This window comes from Rattus norvegicus, chromosome 1 (assembly GCF_021556685.1).
Source record: "Rattus norvegicus strain SHRSP/BbbUtx chromosome 1, alternate assembly SHRSP_T2T, whole genome shotgun sequence".
NCBI classification, from domain to species: Eukaryota; Metazoa; Chordata; class Mammalia; order Rodentia; family Muridae; genus Rattus; species Rattus norvegicus.
In genome coordinates, this window is record NC_141534.1 from 260,178,285 (window position 1) to 260,197,183 (window position 18,899).

At 46.5% G+C, this 18,899-nt stretch overlaps 1 protein-coding gene across 1 annotated transcript in view; it reads left to right on the forward strand.

The window, feature by feature from the left end:
• Positions 1-18,899, forward strand: part of Cfap58 (cilia and flagella associated protein 58) — a 107,377-nt gene that overhangs the window by 37,505 nt on the left and 50,973 nt on the right. Inside the window, 5 exon segments of the mRNA NM_001420090.1 lie at positions 190-336; positions 6,997-7,137; positions 8,014-8,237; positions 10,979-11,090; positions 12,999-13,103. Coding sequence (NP_001407019.1) covers positions 190-336; positions 6,997-7,137; positions 8,014-8,237; positions 10,979-11,090; positions 12,999-13,103 — 729 coding nt within the window.

Sequence of the window (18,899 nt, forward strand, 5' to 3'; positions counted from 1 at the left end):
GTTTCATGAGACTATTTTGTGCCGTTTCCATAAGGTACTCTGATACTGCTGGGCACAAGAGACAAAGGAATCGCCTAATCAGATTTGGTCAAGATAATGTTTTGAGAAGGCTCTTTAATAAATATTGAATTTCCACGTGGAGGGCGGCGTCTGCTCATCTGACTCTCAAGTCCTTTCCTCTCTTGTTAGGATGAAATAACAGAAATGAAGAGAAAGTTGAAGATCATGACGCATCAGGTGGACCAGCTGAAGGAAGAAATCTCTGCGAAGGAGGCTGCCCTTGTGAAGCTGCATCTGGAACAGCAGCGCATCGAAAAGGAGAAAGAGACACTGAAGGTACAGGGCTTAGAGCAGCAGCTACAGCTGGCATCTTCTGGGCACAGGCAGCTTCCACTCATTGAAGCAGCAGGAGGCCGGGAGAGGGACCAAGGAAGGCTCCCATAGTCTCCGTCGTCGCTAAGATCCAGAAGCCACCGGCACCAGGTGCTGGGAGAACCAGTCTCCATGCGGGAGGCGGTCCCAGTCATGTGGGGGAGGAAGGGGGTGGAGGTGTGCACCTCCCAGCTCGTTCCTGATTACTATGCCTCAGTGGAAGAGAGACTAGCAGGTTGGTAGTGCCCAGGAAGTCCTTGACCTTATAGGCCAGCTACCATCCATTTGCACTCAGCACCCATGTCGAGCCCTCTCCTCATGCCCGGCATTCTCAGACTCCACTCTGGCTATTTGCCTGTCTGTCCCCAGCCGCCACCCCTTTGTGTGCTGGTGTCTTTCCTGTCTGTAGGATTGGTACCCACTAGAGCTTCCTCCTCACTTGGTTGGCTCTGGACCGGGTCCACAGCTGACCTTGCATCTGGGGGTCTCAGTCATTTGCAGCCTCCCCTCAGGGGACACCTGTCTCCATCGATATTACTAAGACATTCCTGTGTATTTATCTGCTTTGTCTTTATGATTCTAGGGATGAACTCAGGCCCTTGTACATCCAAGGCAAACATTCTACTACTGAGTTATATCTCTAGCCCTCTCTCTTTTTTTCTTTTTTTTTTGTTTTGTTTTGTTTAAGAGGGGGTCTTGCTAAGCAGTTCAGGCTAGCCTCAAACTCATGAGCCTCCTGACTGTTCTTCTTTAGTTTGGGATTACAGGCAGGTACCTCCACATCCTACTAGGTAAGGCCTTTAAACCTACTAGTTTAGAAAACTGTGTATCCTAACACAATGTAAGAGAGATTTCCCTTCTACTTCACTGGACCAAAGAACTGAAATGAGGAACATCTAAGAGAGTGATGGAATTTTGATGTAATACACACAAACACACACACACACACAAACACACACAGACACACAAACACAGACACATATACACAAAGACACATACACACAGACACACACAGACACACATACACACACATACACACACAGACACACATACACACACATACACATACAGACTCACAAACACAAAGACACACAAACACAGACACACATACACACAGACACACACAGACACACACACAAAGACACACAAAGACACACACAGACATATACACAGACACACACAAAGACATACACAAAGACATACAAAGACACACAAAGACACACACAGACATATACACAGACACACAGACGCACTCACAGACACAGACAGACACACACACACAGACACACTCACAGACACACGCACAGACACACAGACACATATAGACGCACACACAGACACACACAGACACACACATAAAGACACACATACACACACACACACACACACACACACACACACACTACTTATGGTTGCTTAAGATGTGCCTGTCTCTTTACAGTAAGTCAGAGACAGAGTAGCATGGCTTTTGCAAACAGTAGTTCTCAAAGATAAACATGGTCTTGAAATGGCATATAGCATCACACAGGTTTCAAGTCCTATTTCCTTGATTCTAGGATGACATAGTTTGAAACATACACTCTCAATTTAACAATGGGCTTGGCATCTTGACGTTTGATGTTAGGTTTTCATGGAAATGGAACTATCGCATTAAATTAATTTAAGGGACATTCAGTCTGAAAAAGATTAAACTGTAACAAAAGTACCCTGATGAAAAGGACGTTGTAACTGATATATTTACCTGGGGGCTTTCATTCCATCACTCCAGCTCACGAGAAAGACTGGAAAACTCTTCAGAAAGTTTATCGATATTTAAAGAACTTTACAAAATTTAAAAACACCCTGCGTTTTTGTAGTATCTACTCTTGTTCAGAAGCAGTTTAAATGGGGGACGGTTTGTTTTATCCCAGAGGTCAGTAGTGGGATGGGCTTTAGTTACTGTTGAACCAATGAGAAAAATCTCGTTATCAACCTCGCTGCACCAGGGGCCTCTTGGACCACATTAGAAAGGCTTTAGTATAATAATCCTTGCTAATTGCTATATCATCTCTTTCTCTTGGATGATGCATTCATTCCCATCTTTGCTTCCCAAATGGTGCCCAGTTTAGAAGATTAGCCATCAGCCCACAGTGGAGTCCAAGCTGGAACTAAGTGCCTCCCACAGACTCTCGTTCCAGAACGAACAGCACCCCATACCAACGACCAGTTCCTTGGAGTCTGTTGTTAGATGGTGTCTGTTTCAATGGTGCCCTCCACCATTAGCATCTACAAATACTGTGCCCACGAAGCATCAGAATAAAACACGGGGCAGTAGGCTGTGTTTTTCTGCCTCCCCAAGCAAGCAGAGTTGATAACCAGTAGACGCGGTGGGGTGATCAAAAGGCTTCTTGGAGGTGATCTTATTTGGAGCAGACAGTTGGTGGTCGCTGGTTATAGAAAGGTGAGAGTTTTGGGTTGGTCGTAGAGGTTTACCAGCTTTTCTCACTGAGGTGAGGACGAGGACCAGAGACAGGATGACTGTTTGATTCATCTGAGTTTATCTGAAGGCGACTTGTCCTGGTGCTGTCTGTGCATATGGACAACTCTGGCCTAGCCTTAAGCCTTCCTGACCTCCCTTAGAACAATACACAGCTCACACGTAGAGTCCCAGCCAGTTGACTGGCTACAACAAAGAACTGGAGTTACAAGCCCACAGGTTTCTGGGTTGCAAGTATCTTCGCTCTGAGAACTGAAACCTCGGAGGAAAGAACAGATTTTCTAGTAACGTTGCCCCCAAAGATTATTTATGTTTTCATTCTACAAAACCATGTGGGTACACAGTCCTTTTGGAGGAGCCCGATTGGCTCAGTGGGTCACAAGATGCATTTGTATAGGGTAAAGCAACCCACTAGTTCCCGAAGCCTCCAGGCAGACAGTTGCCATGGGGGCGATCAGCACCCACTCACCCCCTCATCTGACCAGTTTTTCTCCTTGCGTCCCTTTCTTCCTCCTTTTCTGTGGTCCTCGGTCGCTACTGTCCTGGGATCATAGACACTGTCAGTGCAGCACACCTCTGACAGCATGCCAGAGATCTCTTCAGCTCGGGCTCTATCCGGATCTCTCCGCTCATTGAGTTCCAGTCTTGTTTCACCCACACTGAGGGAGCCACCTCATTTGGAATGTCTGCCTTCCTGGCCTAACAAGGCTCAGACGCTGTCTCTCCTCTTCCCAATCATCCGCCATCTGTTTGACAAGTGCTTTGATTCTCCGTGAATAATGCAGCAGCAAGTTCTCTGCCTCCAGAGCTCAGTGGCACGTTAGGGACTGGTCTCAGGGTACCACATCCTTCCACTTACTGACTCCTTCCCTGGACATGAATGAGGAGCTGTCACCCACAGGGGCAGGAAGAAGCCTCATTACACCGGTGGCTGAAGACTTCAGCTGGTGCATGCATGAGCCAGTGAGACCCTCCTAAGTCTGGCTCTTGAGATACTATTTATGCCCAGAGCCATATTTGGTGATAAGCAGCCCACAGACACTGGTTGCTACATTGTATAATCCTGAGGGTAGCTACTGAAGGGTGTGTCCAGTCACCTCATTAGAATCTCCTGTCACCAGTAACACATTTGGCAGGTGGTGCAAAATCTTCTAATCCTACTTAGGAGGTTGCCTGATGGGTGTAGAGCAGTTGGGTACAAAGCAGTTGTCACCCTTCCTGAGATGTAGTTCAGATTTATAACAGCTAAATGTATCAGGCCCTGGGTATTTTGTTGATGTTAACATTTGCTGCCAATGCCTAATGCCACGTCTTGTTTACAGCCCATAAATTTATGACATAAGGAGACCACTCAGAATTTTGATCTATTACGGAGAAGGCGCCCAGCAGTGCCAGGCACGCGGCTGGTTTTACATTTCAGACAGATACTTTTACACACCGCTGATTGCATTTTAATATAACAAGGGTTTCATTTTGTTCTGCTGATGGATTCTGATCCGCTCTTGGCACTTAGGAACAGAGAAGTGAGTGTGCAGATATGGGAAAATAAAAGTTTTATGAAGGGAGGCACAAGCCAAACAGGTAATTCATTGCTGTCTTTGCTGCTGCCACCGGAAATGATTATAGAACCAGAAAAACAAAACAAAACAAAAAACAAAAGGCAAAAAACCTGGTTCCTCACTCTCTTCTCACAGGCACTCCCCCTGAGAGGTAAATACGAGACCAGTATTTCTTTTTGCTTACCCCCAAATCAAAACATATTTCATGAATGAACACACAAACAGTCATGGAAGAAACCCCTGGTTTTATGGGAGCCGGTTGCCCTTCATATGCACCGCACATCCAGTGGTAGGTGTGCAGCATCTCTTAGTGCTTGGGTAAGCTGCAGTATGGAATTCTGGCCCTCACAGGCTAGAATCAGGCCTCGACCTCAGTTTGGTTGCTTCATAAGCTTCCTGTTACCTTGGTAAGCTTGGGTCCCAATAGTTACCTGAGGGAAAAAAATTACAAACCTTTTGCACTGCCATTTGTTTCACACACACACACACACACACACACACACACACACACACACTTGAGGCCTCATGGCCTCATATCACCTCATCTCTGCCCTAGGGATTGTGGTCATGAGGTAGGGGGGCAAACCCCTCCTCATTCCTGTCCTCTGTGCTAAATGGTCAGTGGTCCTACTTGTTGTTCGTGGCCGGGCATGGGACCTCCCTAAGACATGTTTGTCTTTTCTTTAACGTGAGGGCCACTGATTCCTCGATGCATAATCGCCACAGTGTATTCAGTCAGAGGACCCCTTTCCAGGCCTGCCCAGCTGTTTGTCAGCCTCTCTTCTTCCCACCCCCAATCTATCCCTTTAATCCAGCCATGTGGGGCATGGTGATGTCTACTCAACGCACCAGATGTTTCGGTTTGCCCGAGCTGGTTCATATACCCTGACTGTTGGATGCCTCCCTCCAACACACACCTCTCCAGCTGGGCATCATCTGTCACCTGCCAAGGACTTGACTCATTCTTCCCTGCCAACCTCAAGCAGGCACATAAACTCCTTCCCATGTGTGCTCACGCCCTTGTCTACAGCAGCAGATGGCGAGCTCACGTTGTTCTTGGCTACGTCAGCCACCTTCCGTGCGCAATGGATACTGCCTGACTCATCTTCCGTATTTGATCTGAAAGTCCTGGGTGCAGGCAGGACACAGAGCACAGGCCTTTGCACTGAAACATCCTGCTTGGATAACTAAACATCGCTACCTACTAGCTCAGCGGGGTTGGCTAAGTGACGTGCTTCCCTTTGCCCCTGCGTGAGACACACACAATCACGTCTAGGATATTGTTAAGTCACCGGCATGCTGTGCAGTAGATAGAAATGGCTTTGCTGGGAGGAAACTTCCTTTCTAACTGAACAGCTGCTCCCCCCACTTTCCTATATTTCTAGTTAACCTCACTTTAGTCTCCAGTTAACCTTGACTCAGGTGTAAGCTCTCTGAGAAAGCATCTCTGAGGTCTCCGTTCAGTGATGCCGTTTGCTTTGGCTTCCTGGAATACCAACTCACTGTCTGAATGATAGAAAAAGTATGTGTGTGCGCCCATGTGCATGTGTGTGCATGCATATGTGTGTAGGGGCAGGCTGGGAAATAGTCAGGGACATGCTTCTTGTACAAGCATGCTAGTTCGATCACTAGCATTCTTTTATAGCACGGGGCATAAATAGTAGTGCACACATATAATCCCAGCCTGAGGACTGAGGAATGGGGCAGGCTGGCCAGGCAGCCTAGTCAAATTGCTGAGCCCTGGGACCCAGTGAGAGACCAACATATGACACTGACCTCTGGCTTCTACATAAAAGTGCACTTGCATACACAGGCATGCACGTGCAAACACCCCTAAACTTTCATAGACACAAAGATAATAAAAGATACACTGAAAATTGTCGCCCAGACTCAACAATGTGAATATTGTTTGCACCCTACTTGTATATCATATCTTTGTGTCTGCATTGGAGAGGCCTTAGAGTGTTCTCTACATCATAACATTCCTTTTTGTCCTAGCAAAATGTTCTATGCTTTTGTGTGTGTGTGTGTGTGTGTGTGTGTGTGTGTGTGTGTGTGTGTGTGTGTGACTAACTCAGTTCATCCTTGCAATGGGCCTTCTCCTAGCCGTAAGTGTGCTGGTTGTGATAGGACCACTAGAGAAGCTGGTACGTATAGAGACCTCCCCTGTCCTCTTCCAGAACCGTTCCTAGTTAACTGTGGCCCGGGGTGGGGGGTGGGGACGGAGGTGAGGGATCCCAGCCAGACCCTTTCTATGCTTAGACAGAAGAATGGTAGGACGCCCTTAGGGCACAGCTTCCAGAATGAACTAGAACACTGTTACCAGTATTATTGATCTGATGGTTCTTAAAATGGGTGTGCACAAGTGCACACGCATGCTCATGCGCACACACACACACACACACACACACACACAGACAAACATACGCACACACTATGCTTGTTTGGGTTGTGATAGGGTTGGAATTCTGCTAAGTGAGACACGAGATGAAAGCATTAGAAACATAGCCGTGCCTCCAGATCCAGCCCAGTGGTCCGGTTTAGGCTACTCCTGAACGCAACATGTCTGAGTCACCTGTTCTCTCTCAGGCTGAGCTGCAGAAGCTGAGACAGCAAGCCCTGGAGACCAAACACTTCATTGAGAAGCAGGAGGTGGAAGAGAGGAAACTCTTGCGCATCATTGCCGAGGCCGATGGGGAGAGGCTGAGGCAGAAGAAGGAATTAGACCAGGTAGACGCTCCTTGTCTCCCTCACTCGCCACTAGCTACCATGATTCCTTTGCCCTTTGCAAGTCATGCTTGAAGATGAATGGCAGAGTCTTGGGCTGGCGGTAAAATAACCACCCATTCCACTTAGTCAGGAAGCACTTCCTAGCATCGGTCATTCTTCTGAGTAATGGGGTCTCATTGACCAGTCAAACCACAGGTCCTTGTTTTCAGAGAACGTTGGTTCTAGTAGAATATAGTTGTTCATGTATAATTGCTGTTCATAATTAAATGATAGAAACTCAAGTGTATAATTTGAGGATTAGATTTCTTTTTTTGAAATGCTCTTCCAGTGTAGCCCAGGATGGTCTTTAATGGGTTATTGCCCTGCTTCAAGGGAGGGCCTACCAGAAAAGCATTTAGATGTAAACCTTTTTATAAGAGTGGGTTGTGTGTGCTGGAGCAACAGCTCAGTAGTTAGGAGAACTGGTTATCCTTCCAGAGGGCCAGGGTTCAACTCTCAGAACCCACATGTTGGCACCCAGGTGTCTAACTCTAATCTCAGGGGATTTGACACCTTTTTCTCTTCTGGCCACTGTGGGCACTGCACACACCCAATACACAGGCATACTTGCAGGAAAACACCTATGCACATAAAAATAAATAACATTTAAAAAATAAAAAAAAATAAATAGGGGAGGGAAAACAAGCAGAAGGACACAGCTCCAGGCCAAGCGTCCCTGGGTTATGAGACCGTGGCTGTGCAATTGGAGGGGTGCCATGTTGAGTATCTCATGGATGCTTGCCAGAACACTCAGTTGATGTTTGTGGGTGAAGCGGATGCTGTTGTCATGGTGAGGGGAGAGACCTTCCTCCCTTCCAAGTGGCCATGTCTTTCCAGGTCATCAGTGAGAGAGACATCCTGGGGTCTCAACTCGTTCGGCGCAACGATGAGCTGGCCTTGCTCTATGAGAAGATTAAGATCCAACAGTCGGTGCTGAACAAAGGCGAGACCCAGTACAACCAGAGGGTCGAGGACATGCGCATCCTGAAACTGGAGATCAAGAAGCTTCGCAGGGAGAAGGGGATCCTTGCCAGGAGTGTGGCTAACGTGGAGGAACTCAGGTAAAAGGAGGTCGTGGGGGTCTGCGGGGAGCTCCCCCTAATGACCTTGTGTGAATCTTTTAGTTTTTTGTTTTTGTTTGTTTTTTTTTTCCCTTGGTAAATTGTACAAAAAAATATAGATTTTACAGGATAAAACGGTCATTGAATAAGAACAACCTTTCCATAAAGTTTCCCCTGTGCTCATGACGGGTCACAAAAAACAGGCCAGAGGGTGTAGGGGAGAGCAATAAATGTAATTAAAACCCCCTTTTGGCTCTTTCAAAAGGAAGATTCAAATCAAAACATAAACACAAACAAACCATGGACAATCCAGAAATTTTTTTCCCCTCAACGAGTTCTTTGGAATTCCTTTAGTCAGGCAGTAGGAACATCAACATTCAATAGCCATCTTGCTAATGTGAGCACAGGTTTTTCTTGGAACAGCGTATAGACTGGAAAGAGGTGGGAAGCTTAATTCTATTGCTCTCTGAAAAGCTGTTTCCTTACGAGGCGGCCAACTTCCTATCTGACTCCTGACGAATCTTTCGCAGCTTCCATTGGGCTCACTGAACTCCTTGTTTTAAACCTTGTACCACACGGGTTCTGTTTTCTCTTTGGGAAAACATCGTGCTTCATATCGGCCACCGAGGGGAACTGAAGGAGAGAGCGGGTATTTCTGTGGTGACTCTCTATATTCCCCACTGACTTGTAGAGGTGCAGCTTCTCTTTGGCCTTCAAATGGGTCCTTAAAATCCTCAGGCACCTCTAGGGAGAAGGATGCAGTTTGGATCTGCCTCTCGTACTAATTAGTAGAAAAGATACTTCTGATGGTCAGATGCTGGAGGTGTGAGTCCGCCACTATCAAGGATCGATCAACCCCTTGGCTTTGGACTTGTCTTTCACATGATGAACGAAGGACATCTTCAGTGTAGAAAATGCAGGAAATGCAGAAAAAAACACAAAGAAGGGATTAGGGACACCACCCACGACTTTATTACTCAGAGAGACCACCATTGATGCTTCAGAGAGAAATGGGCTCATTTTAAGTGGCCACTGAATAAACTTAAGGACCATAGTCTTTGTCAGTCCTGAGCTATTTCTATGCTCACACAGAGGACTGAATTTGATCCATTCCTAGTCAATATTACTAGTTTGTTAGTAATGGATTTTATTTCCCTTTCCAAGGAGAGGGAAGTCTCAGAAAGGATGCAGGCAAGCAGCCTTGCTGCCTACCAGCTGTGCAACCTTGGGCAGATAGCTGAATGTCTCTGAGGTCCGGACTGGTAATTACCGTTAAAGGTAGAAACAAAGGTGACGTGACTCACAGAGTGTCCTGAACAGTCAGTGCTCAGACATGGTAGCTTGTACTACTGCCTTTCCCTCCCACTGATGCGCTAGAAAAACAAAGTGTTAAAAATATGCCTTTAATTCTAAGCAGCTTGTTCTGCGCTCCCCGTTGAGCGAACATCATGCAGTTAATTCTAATGGTTTGTCTTGTTAATGAGGGGAAGTTGTATTATTGGTTTAAATGAAGCAATTAAGTAAAAGAGATGGCTTCGTGTTAGTAATCTGCACACCCACAGCAGATGAGGACAGATAGTACTGCCTTCATTACGTGAGTCAAAGCAAAGATTTGCCTCTTCTCCTCCCACCAAAGGTTCTGGTGAATGGGGTGACTCAGGGTGCTGAGCCTGGGTGTGACAATCTACCTATTAACTGGAGGTGCCTGAGGATTTTAAGGACCCATTTGAAACAAAATCTGGAGTTTCAGGACTTTTTCATCCCCCAGTGACTGGTAGCTATGGGACATAAGGTGTTTCCTTTCTTCAAAGCTCCACACTCAGCATCTTTAAATCCTTTTGCACATTAGAGTTGCCTGCGGGGCCTTTTCAACCTGTAGATTATAAGCCCTACACTAGATCTCATAGAGTGGAAGTCCTGGGGAATGGGGTCCAGGCAAAGGGATGCTGTGCATTGAACATGGAGGATGGAGGCCACAGTTGGTGCTGGCTTATTGCCTGTTCCTGTGCCATGACTTACTGTTAGGTGTGACACTTGAAATGTAGAGTGTTCACTGATGGTGCCTGGAGACAGTTTCACTGAAACACCGAGATGTGTTTGACACTCTTGTGATTCACTTCCCGACACGGTTCCTTCCACAATGCCCCTAAATCCCCTGAACGGTCAGAATCAAGAGTCTAAAGGCTGTTGCTGTTCGGAGATAAGGCTGCTCTTGAACACCAAGTGAATTAGCATCCTTTGTGACCTGCCTAGGTTCGAAGTTGGCCTCTCTCAGTGCTAATGAGTTTCCTAGTTCTAGCTGTTGATGCCAAATGCAGTGTGTCTACAGTAATCAATTCATTAACCTTTGCATGGATGTGTATGTCACATGCACGCATGTGCAGGGAACACATGTGAATGTGCACATGGGCTTGTGGGGATCATGGGTTGGTATCCAGTGCTTTTTTCTCTCTGTGGGTTTTCACTTTATGGAGATCAATCTCTTGCTTGATCCCATAAACCAGCTTGACTGGTTAGCCAGCTGATCTGGGGAGAATCTCCTGCCTCAGTCTCCCCATGGGTGGGATTCCAGGTGGCTCACCATACCTGGTTGGCTTTTACACAGGCTCTGGGAATTTGAACTGTGGCCTTCATGGTTTCAGGGCAAGTGCCTTATGCACTGAGCCGTGTCCCCAGCCCTCTGTAGCCAAGACGGCGCATTCCAGAGAAGTCCTTTGCAAAACCAAGCTTGTCTTACCCAGGCAGGAGCTTTACCACATGCAAAGGGAATTCCTGAAGGAAAGGACGAGGTGCCGTGCCCTGGAGGAGGAGCTGGAGAACCCCATGAATGTACACAGATGGAGAAAGCTTGAGGTAACACCTGCTAGCGTGCATGCTTCCTGTCCCCAGCTCTCCTCTCCACCCGCCCAAGGCTTCTGACCCAAAGCACATTGAGAAGACCTTTTAATTTAATGATATGAGAATTGTCACCGACAAGGCTAACACGGGATCAAGTGTAAATCGGGCTGTTTCAGAACCAGCTGGTTAATTTGAGTTCGGTTTTTAAAGTCTTAGACGAAATCCTACCTGCCGCTCAAAAGACCCCGTGGAAGCTGTACATTGCTTTTGTTAATGGATGCACATTTTGCTTTCCAGGTAGTTTTGGGGTTGCATTGACTAATTAACTGCCTTTAGCAATGTCTGCCACCAACGTCTTAGCCATCTTTCAACTGGTTCTCTATTCTTCCATTTCCTATAGGAAATATGGTATGGGGACCCAATCTTTTTTAAAGGCCTAGATTGTGTTAGCCAAAGCCTTTCTCTTAGGATCTGGGGACACAGTGAGAGTCCCATAGGAAAGGATGGGTTAATCAGCTTCTGGTTTTATTCTGTGGCTTCCCGATAGTCATCACTAACCAGCTCTGCAGAGAACAGTGACGGACAAACTCTGCTCAGTCAAGACAGGGATGGCTCGCTCCCTGGGTTGTGCATAGCAATGTGGGTAGCAAAAGGGACTTTGAGAAACTGGCCAATTACAATGTTGAGATACAGAAGTCTACAGCACAAGAAAGTTCAGGGTAAAATGGAAATTCGCCCGAATAGGATTTTATTTTTATTTACTTTTAATGAAGAAAGTATTAGAGATAATGCATTTAAAATTGTGTAAACACAAGGCCTGAATTTTAACAACATCCAGGGCTGCCAAGTTAGTGTGTGCCAAATCCTGTCCCGCTATACGGGCATCAACTGGTGCTGTGTGAGCAGAACTGGAGCCACTGGAATAGCCTCTTCATTCCTCTTCAGTGCCCAAGGTGGTGCAAGCTTACTAACCTGGTGATGTCACGGATCTGCCTGGGAGGTGGAGTTAAAGTCTCCCACCTGCTTTACCTCACGTCACTTTAGTCCACGTGTTCGCATATAGATCTTGGAAATCTCCAGATCTCGGAAATTTCCAACTCCATGTCAATTTCTCTGTTTAAAAAAAACGATGAAGGACTCTGGGAGGTTGTCAAAAGCCAGCTGCTAGATTAATTCAAAGTGTCAGCGTGACTGACAGCAAAGTTTGGCTCCAAGTCCAGGGGACAAATGGTCAGCTCACACCTGTAGCGCTGTCTGAGTAGCATATACATAGCTACTGAGGGAGCATCAAAGCTGTCCAGGTTGACCGTTGCGTTTGAACGCTAAAGGCCTCAGCTGCGTTCTGCTATCTCCCGTTTGCAGATGTCCCATCCTGGAACCCTTCCCCATGGTGTGCTGCATTGAATCTTCTGGTTGACAATGGCCAGAGGGGAGTCCCAAGGCTGAGCAAATCCGGGAAGTTATTCCTATGGAAACAGGAGATGGGAGGGAAAGCCACAGCCTTTGCAGCAGGGCACACCTCCCATCCAGCTTAGACCCTTCCCAGCCTTTGCAAATGGCTTCTCTGCTGCCAGGTTCTCCTGTCTGTAGAAGGGGAAGGTCGATATGGTCTCGCAGCTGTCCCGTGATATAAAGCGTGATGTTATACGGAAAGCACCAAGCATCACGTGCGGTCGCATGATGATCAGGGCCATTCTTTCTGATGGAACAAACACACTTCCCACCTGTGGGTTAAACAGAGCCGTAGTGAGGACTGTGGTCTGCTTTGGGGAGCTTTAAGGCTGGGTCATTTGTTACGCTTTTCTCTTTGGATTTAATTCTTTATGCACTAGTGGGAAAGGCATTTTAATAAAAGAATAATTATCACACATGGACCGTGGTGCCTCGGAACTGATGCTGTCTCCCGCTGCTCTCCTGGGACAGGCTAGCGACCCCAGTACCTTCGAGCTGATCCAGAAAATCCACACCCTGCAGAAACGGCTCATCAGCAAGACAGAAGAGGTGGTAGAGAAAGAACTTCTTCTTCAGGTAACGTTTTCCCGGCCGGGGCCTCCCAGGCAAGCAAGGTAGACTCCAGGATCCTTGGAATTAGTGGTTTGTAGTGCTGTAAGCCTCATCTTTAAACTGTAGATGGCAACAGTGACTCACACAAGGAGAACAAACAGCCAGATTAATTGTTCTTTTACTCTGCGGATCGTCGAGGTTTCAAGAATCCTGGGAAATTAAGTTCAAGGCTAGACTTACCGCAGCCAGTTCATGTGAACGCTTCCCCCACCCCTCACTTTTCCTACGGTTGTATTTGTCAAATTATCTTACCTGCTTCCCTCCCTATCTTCATGCGCTGTGAAGCGCTGCGATTTCCGTCTCGGAAAACAGTTTCCGTACATACGTGCACTCAGGATCTGTCCACGGGAGGATCCGAATGAGCAGGATGGAAAGACGAGTTTGAGGATGTGATGTGCGTGTGGGGGTTGGGTATGCACAGAGATGAGGTGTGGGCACACTAGTGCACATTTGTGCAAAGGCTAGAGGGGGATGCTGGGCATCTCATAGCCATCCACCAGAGCCTCTAGTTTCCTCAGTGAATATTAATTGTGCCTTTCTGACCAGATCTGCTGGCCAATAAGCTCCCAGTATCCGCTCACCTCACCCCTCCCAGTAATGGGTTGCAGGCATATGTAGCCTTGCTTGGGTTACATGGTGGCTGAGGGTTCAAACCTAGGTCCTCGCCCTTGGATGGCCAGGGATCATACCCACTGAGCCATCCTCTCCCCATGCTGGCTTTGAGAACTTTAGGAAGTAAATTCTGGCATTGAATCAGCCATTGCTGTAGCTGGGATCTGGGATTTGAGGAGGAGGAAGGAAAAGCAAGGCTGGTATCAGGTGGCCCGAATCTGCTCTCTCCTCCTGCTGGCTTGCAGCTATTTGATTTCGATTTCTCTGCACCTGAGGTTCTCAGTCTCCGTTAAAGACAACAATAGAACCCATGATAATGCGCTCTTGGAGGCATTGAAAAGCCTCGGCTTCCTACTCGGTCCACAGGAAATATCAATTCCAAAGCCCGTGACTTTAACTATGGGGGTGACCATTAGTAGGGGTAGGAACTTCCACACACGTGCGAGAGGAGCCTTATGTCCCTCTTCTACTCTGAATTTGACCTTAGACGTGTTTCCCCTAAAGTTGGCTGGACAGCGCGCCCACAGCCATGCAGACGTCCCCACCTGGAGTGGGCACTGTATTTCCCTCCTCTCTAGGAGACGTGCAGGGTGTGGAGAAGGCAGGCTTTGGAGTGAGGTAGCGCTTCCCATCAATAGTTCGATGAGTTGGGGAGAATCACAGACGTTTTTTCGAAGCAGAGACAACAGTGACAGTTCTCACTAAGGGAACATACCTCACTTGGCAGGTCTCGCAAAGGTAGCTAGTTAGAGCACAGGCACTGGGGACTCCCCAGTGTGAACTGCGATTCTAAAATGTCACTATAGGGCCACCGTCCCAAAGCCAGGCAGCTAGGAGCGAATGCCCGAGACTCAAGCTACCAGAACCCACAAGTATCTTGGCCTCACTCTCTTGTTACTGGGGCCATTCTGTTACCGGCGACACTTTGTAAAATATAAAGAGAATCAAATTTTATGTCGTATCAAGGCTCAGTTTTTAAAACAAACTGTTTTATATTTCTATAGAGTTTGCTCTATACCACATTTGGTGTCATAACTAAGAAAATGTGCATATGTGTGTACCTGTGTGAATTTATGTGCACCACATGAGTTCAGATACCTGTGGGGACCAGAAGGCCCTAATCCCCTTGCACTGGAGGTACAGGCACTTCTAAGCCGCCTGACTTGGCAGCTGGGAACCAAACCTTGGTCTTCTGTAAGAGCAGGAGGTGTTCTAACCCCTGAACCATCTCTCCAGCCCCTGGCACTTAACTTTGTCATTTTCTTCTTTCTACATACTTTGGGTTTTATCTGTTGTTCTACCGTATTCAAGTAGATGCACAGTTGTAGATCTCTCCTCTCCTCCCCGCTCCCTTCTCATCTCTCCTCTTTTCTCATCTCTTTTCTTTTCTTTTCTTGGTGTTGACAGAACCATGCGTATTTAAGACAAGAATTCTGTCACTGAACTATACCCACAGCCCTTTCATTTTCTAATACAAGCATTTGAAACCATAAAGTGTGTTTTAAGCAACACCCAGGTTCCTCCCCACAGGTCTTGGACATATACGGTGTTTTTATTTAGTCATAAAGTTTTTCTCCTTTAAGAATTATTCCTCCATTGAGAAGAAGTCTGAAGGATCCCCGGTTCTCTCACGAGAATGGAAAGTGTACTCTAAGGTCTTCAGATCCGTGCATATCTGGGTTAAACTTTCCTTATGATCTTTTCCTTTTCACCGAGGACTGCAGTAAATGTGCTCTTTAGAATCCAGCACTGACTTTGAGCGTAAACGATATTTTAGAAGTAACTGATCCCTGGGGTTAGAAAAAGATATGAGCGTTTTACATGTTCTGAACTCAGAGATCCACCTGCCTCTGCCACCTGCCTCTGCCACCTGCCTCTGCACCTGCCACTGCTACCTGCCTCTGGCACCTGTCTCTGCCACCTGCCACTGCTACCTGCCTCTGGCACCTGTCTTTGCCACCTGCCACTGCTACCTGCCTCTGGCACCTGTCTCTGCCACCTGCCCCTACCACCTGCCTCTGCCTCTGCCTCTCCAGTGCTGGGATTAAAGATGGATGCTATCATGCCCAGCTTGACTTCTTACTACCGCACTATTTTTAACTTCAAATACATTTTCGGTATGAGCATAAGGTGAGCAAAAGGGTATAATTTTTATTCTCCTCTGGGGGAATTATTTCTTCAATATCTCTCACAAGAATGCTAAAATTCATCTAATATTAATATAGACCTACCAGCAGGGTTCTTTAAAATGATATTTTTATAGTTTTGAATTTTGGGGGGTTCTTTATAGTTTAGGAAAATCCTTTGTTAAAAAAAAATTGGAAAAAAAATATCTGGCTCTGTGTATGTTTTTGGCCGATGTTCTTAGTTCATTAATGTTTACCATGGTTCCTTTCTATCTTCCTATTTTGCAGTATTTAATCCTTATTTATATTTAGTGCATGTGTGTATATGTGTGCGTGCGTGTGTGTGAGTATGTGTGTATGTGTGTGTGTGAGTGTGTGTATGTGTGTGTGTGCGTGTACGTGTGTGTCTGTGTCTCATGTATGTGTGAGTGCAGGCATACGTGCCATAGCATTGTATGACAGTCGGGACAGCAGGGAGCTGGTTCTCCCCTTCCACTGTGGGATCCACAGACGGAACTTAGGTCATCTGTTTGGGGACCCATGTGCCTAAATTTGTTTCTGTCAGGTTCCCTAGGCAATATTGTGTGTTCAGAGAGATAACTTTATGTTAAGCTCCTAACTTGGGGCTCTTTGGACCATTTAACATGCGTTGGGATCCTAGACTTGACAGGAGGTTGGTCGATTTCCATTCCGGGAGGAACCGCATCTTTTCTAAGGAGAGCCCAGGAGATAAACGGATTTCCTTGTGGTTGTCCTGGCAAAGGTGGGGCATCATTTCTATCCTTTTGCTTTCGCTGGGACTCTTAAATGAAGGGCTCTCAGTCACACCTTTGGATTTTGACATTTGAGCAAACCACAGACAGGCTGCTTTGTGGTAAAAGCACGAGCTGCTTTGTTTAGAGTATCTAATGTTTTATGAACACCAGGGTTCAAGATTTCAGATTGTTTATGGCATATAGTTTGATATGTGGTCATCAGTAGGAGCTGTGTTGGTTCCCCCACAGGCTCAGGCGTGTGAACGCTTGGCTCCCAGTTGGCGGCACTGCTTGGCTTGAGAGGTTTAAGAGGTACCGCCTTGCCGGAGGAAGTGCGTCACTGGAGGCGGGCTTTGAGAGCCTGCATCCCACTTCCGGTTTTCTTTCTTGGCCGCGTGCTTGGAGATGAAGACGCAATCCTCCAGTCCCCTGAGCCTGCCTCCAAGCCTGTTGCTTGCTGCCACGCCTGCCAGCCATGATAGACTCCTGTCCTTCTGGAGCTATAAGCCCAAGTAAACTCTTCCTTCTGTAAGTTGATTTCATCATAGTCACAGCCAACAGAAAAGTAAGTAATATAGAAGTCTCAATTCTTTTCCTCCCCATCTGTAAATCTGAGGCAATAATAATAATTTTTCACATCCGAGTTGAGAAGAGTGGTCAGTTATCATTAACAATGACATCGTTAACATTGATAATTTTATTAATAATACTGATGTCTGTCAGCAAGCAGTTTTTATAGATCTCCAAAATCTCACTCCTTTTTTTGGATCAATCCGGTTTAGTCTTTTATGATTGGTTGTTACAAAGTCCCTTAGCAGTCATGTATCCCCAGACATCAAGCCTTGATATGCCGGCCAAGCCGGAACTGCTCCAAGGATTGGTCATTCTCTTAGCTTTATGTGTTTTATTAGCCTATTAGAAAAATTCTCAGCACTTACAGGAACAATTCTTCACAATTTTCAAGGTTTGTGGTTGTGCTTTTTTGAGTCCTAGAATAACTTCTAGGTGATGTTTTTTCTGTGTCATGGCATAGAGAGGCTCTACAACTTTTAAGAAGCAGATAAAATGGAAGACATTTTCCCCTAGCTAGAACTAAGAAAGGCACTTCCTGTTTATCTCCCTGCCTTCTCTTTCTGCTAAGGACTCTGTACACACAGTTTTAATCATTTGCTTGACCCTCGTATAAAATGCCATAATGTTGCCCTTATAAAATGCAACAATGTTGCTCTTATAATAAGGGACAACAAAAGCAACTTAAGGGAGAAAGGGTTTCTTTTGTTATTGCTTTCTTTCTCTGACTCACAGTTCAGAGGGACCCAGCCCACCTTGGTGGGGTGGGGATGCGGGGATGAGGGTGGGGGTGAGGGGGTGATGTGGGGGGGGGTAGGGGGAACTGGGACATAGCAGCCAGTAGGGAAAGTATAGTAGCAGGAGCAAGAAGTGGCTGAGAGCGAAAGGGAGGTGGAGTCAGACTATAAAGCCTCCTCAAGGATTGTTCCAGTAACCCACTTTCCCTAGCAAGGTTCCACCTCCTAAAAGTGCCACAGCCTTCCCAAACAATACTACAAGATGGGTTCTAAGAGTTCAAACATTTGATCTTATAGAAGACATAAACACCCAGCTGACTCCTTATTCTTGAATTATTATTGTAAATACCACTTTCCTCTTCGGGGAAGCCTCTCTTCCTAGGTTAGATGTTTTTGATGAAGTTTGATCAAGGTGCCTTGATGTCCTGTTCACATCCTACCTATGATTGATGACATTATAATAACTGTGCTTTGCATTTATGCTTGCATGTGTGTTCATGTGTGCCAGTGCATGCGTGTGTGTGTGTGTGTGTGTGTGTGTGCAGGTATCTGTGGAGGTCAGGGGTTAATTTTAGCTATTGTCTCTCAGGCACTATGTACTGTGTGTTTTGAGAGAGGCTATTTCATTGGCCTAGACTTACTGAGTAGGCCAGGACGGCTGAGTAGAGAGCTCCAAGGATCCTGTCGCTCCCTTCCCAGTACTGGGATTGTATTCATATGCCACAACTCTTGACTCTTTCGTGTACGTTCTAGGGCTTAGACTCATAGGTCCTCATGTTTACACAGCAAGTACTTTATCAGCAAAGAGTACCCCTCCCCAAGCCCACCATTGTGCATTTGATACCTTTCTGCGAGACAGCAGGCTCTACATATCATTGCTTTCCTTTCTGTGTCTGCCTGGTGATTATTGTAGTCCTAGCATTGTCCCTACTAATATCTGTCCAGTGACTGATGTATGCT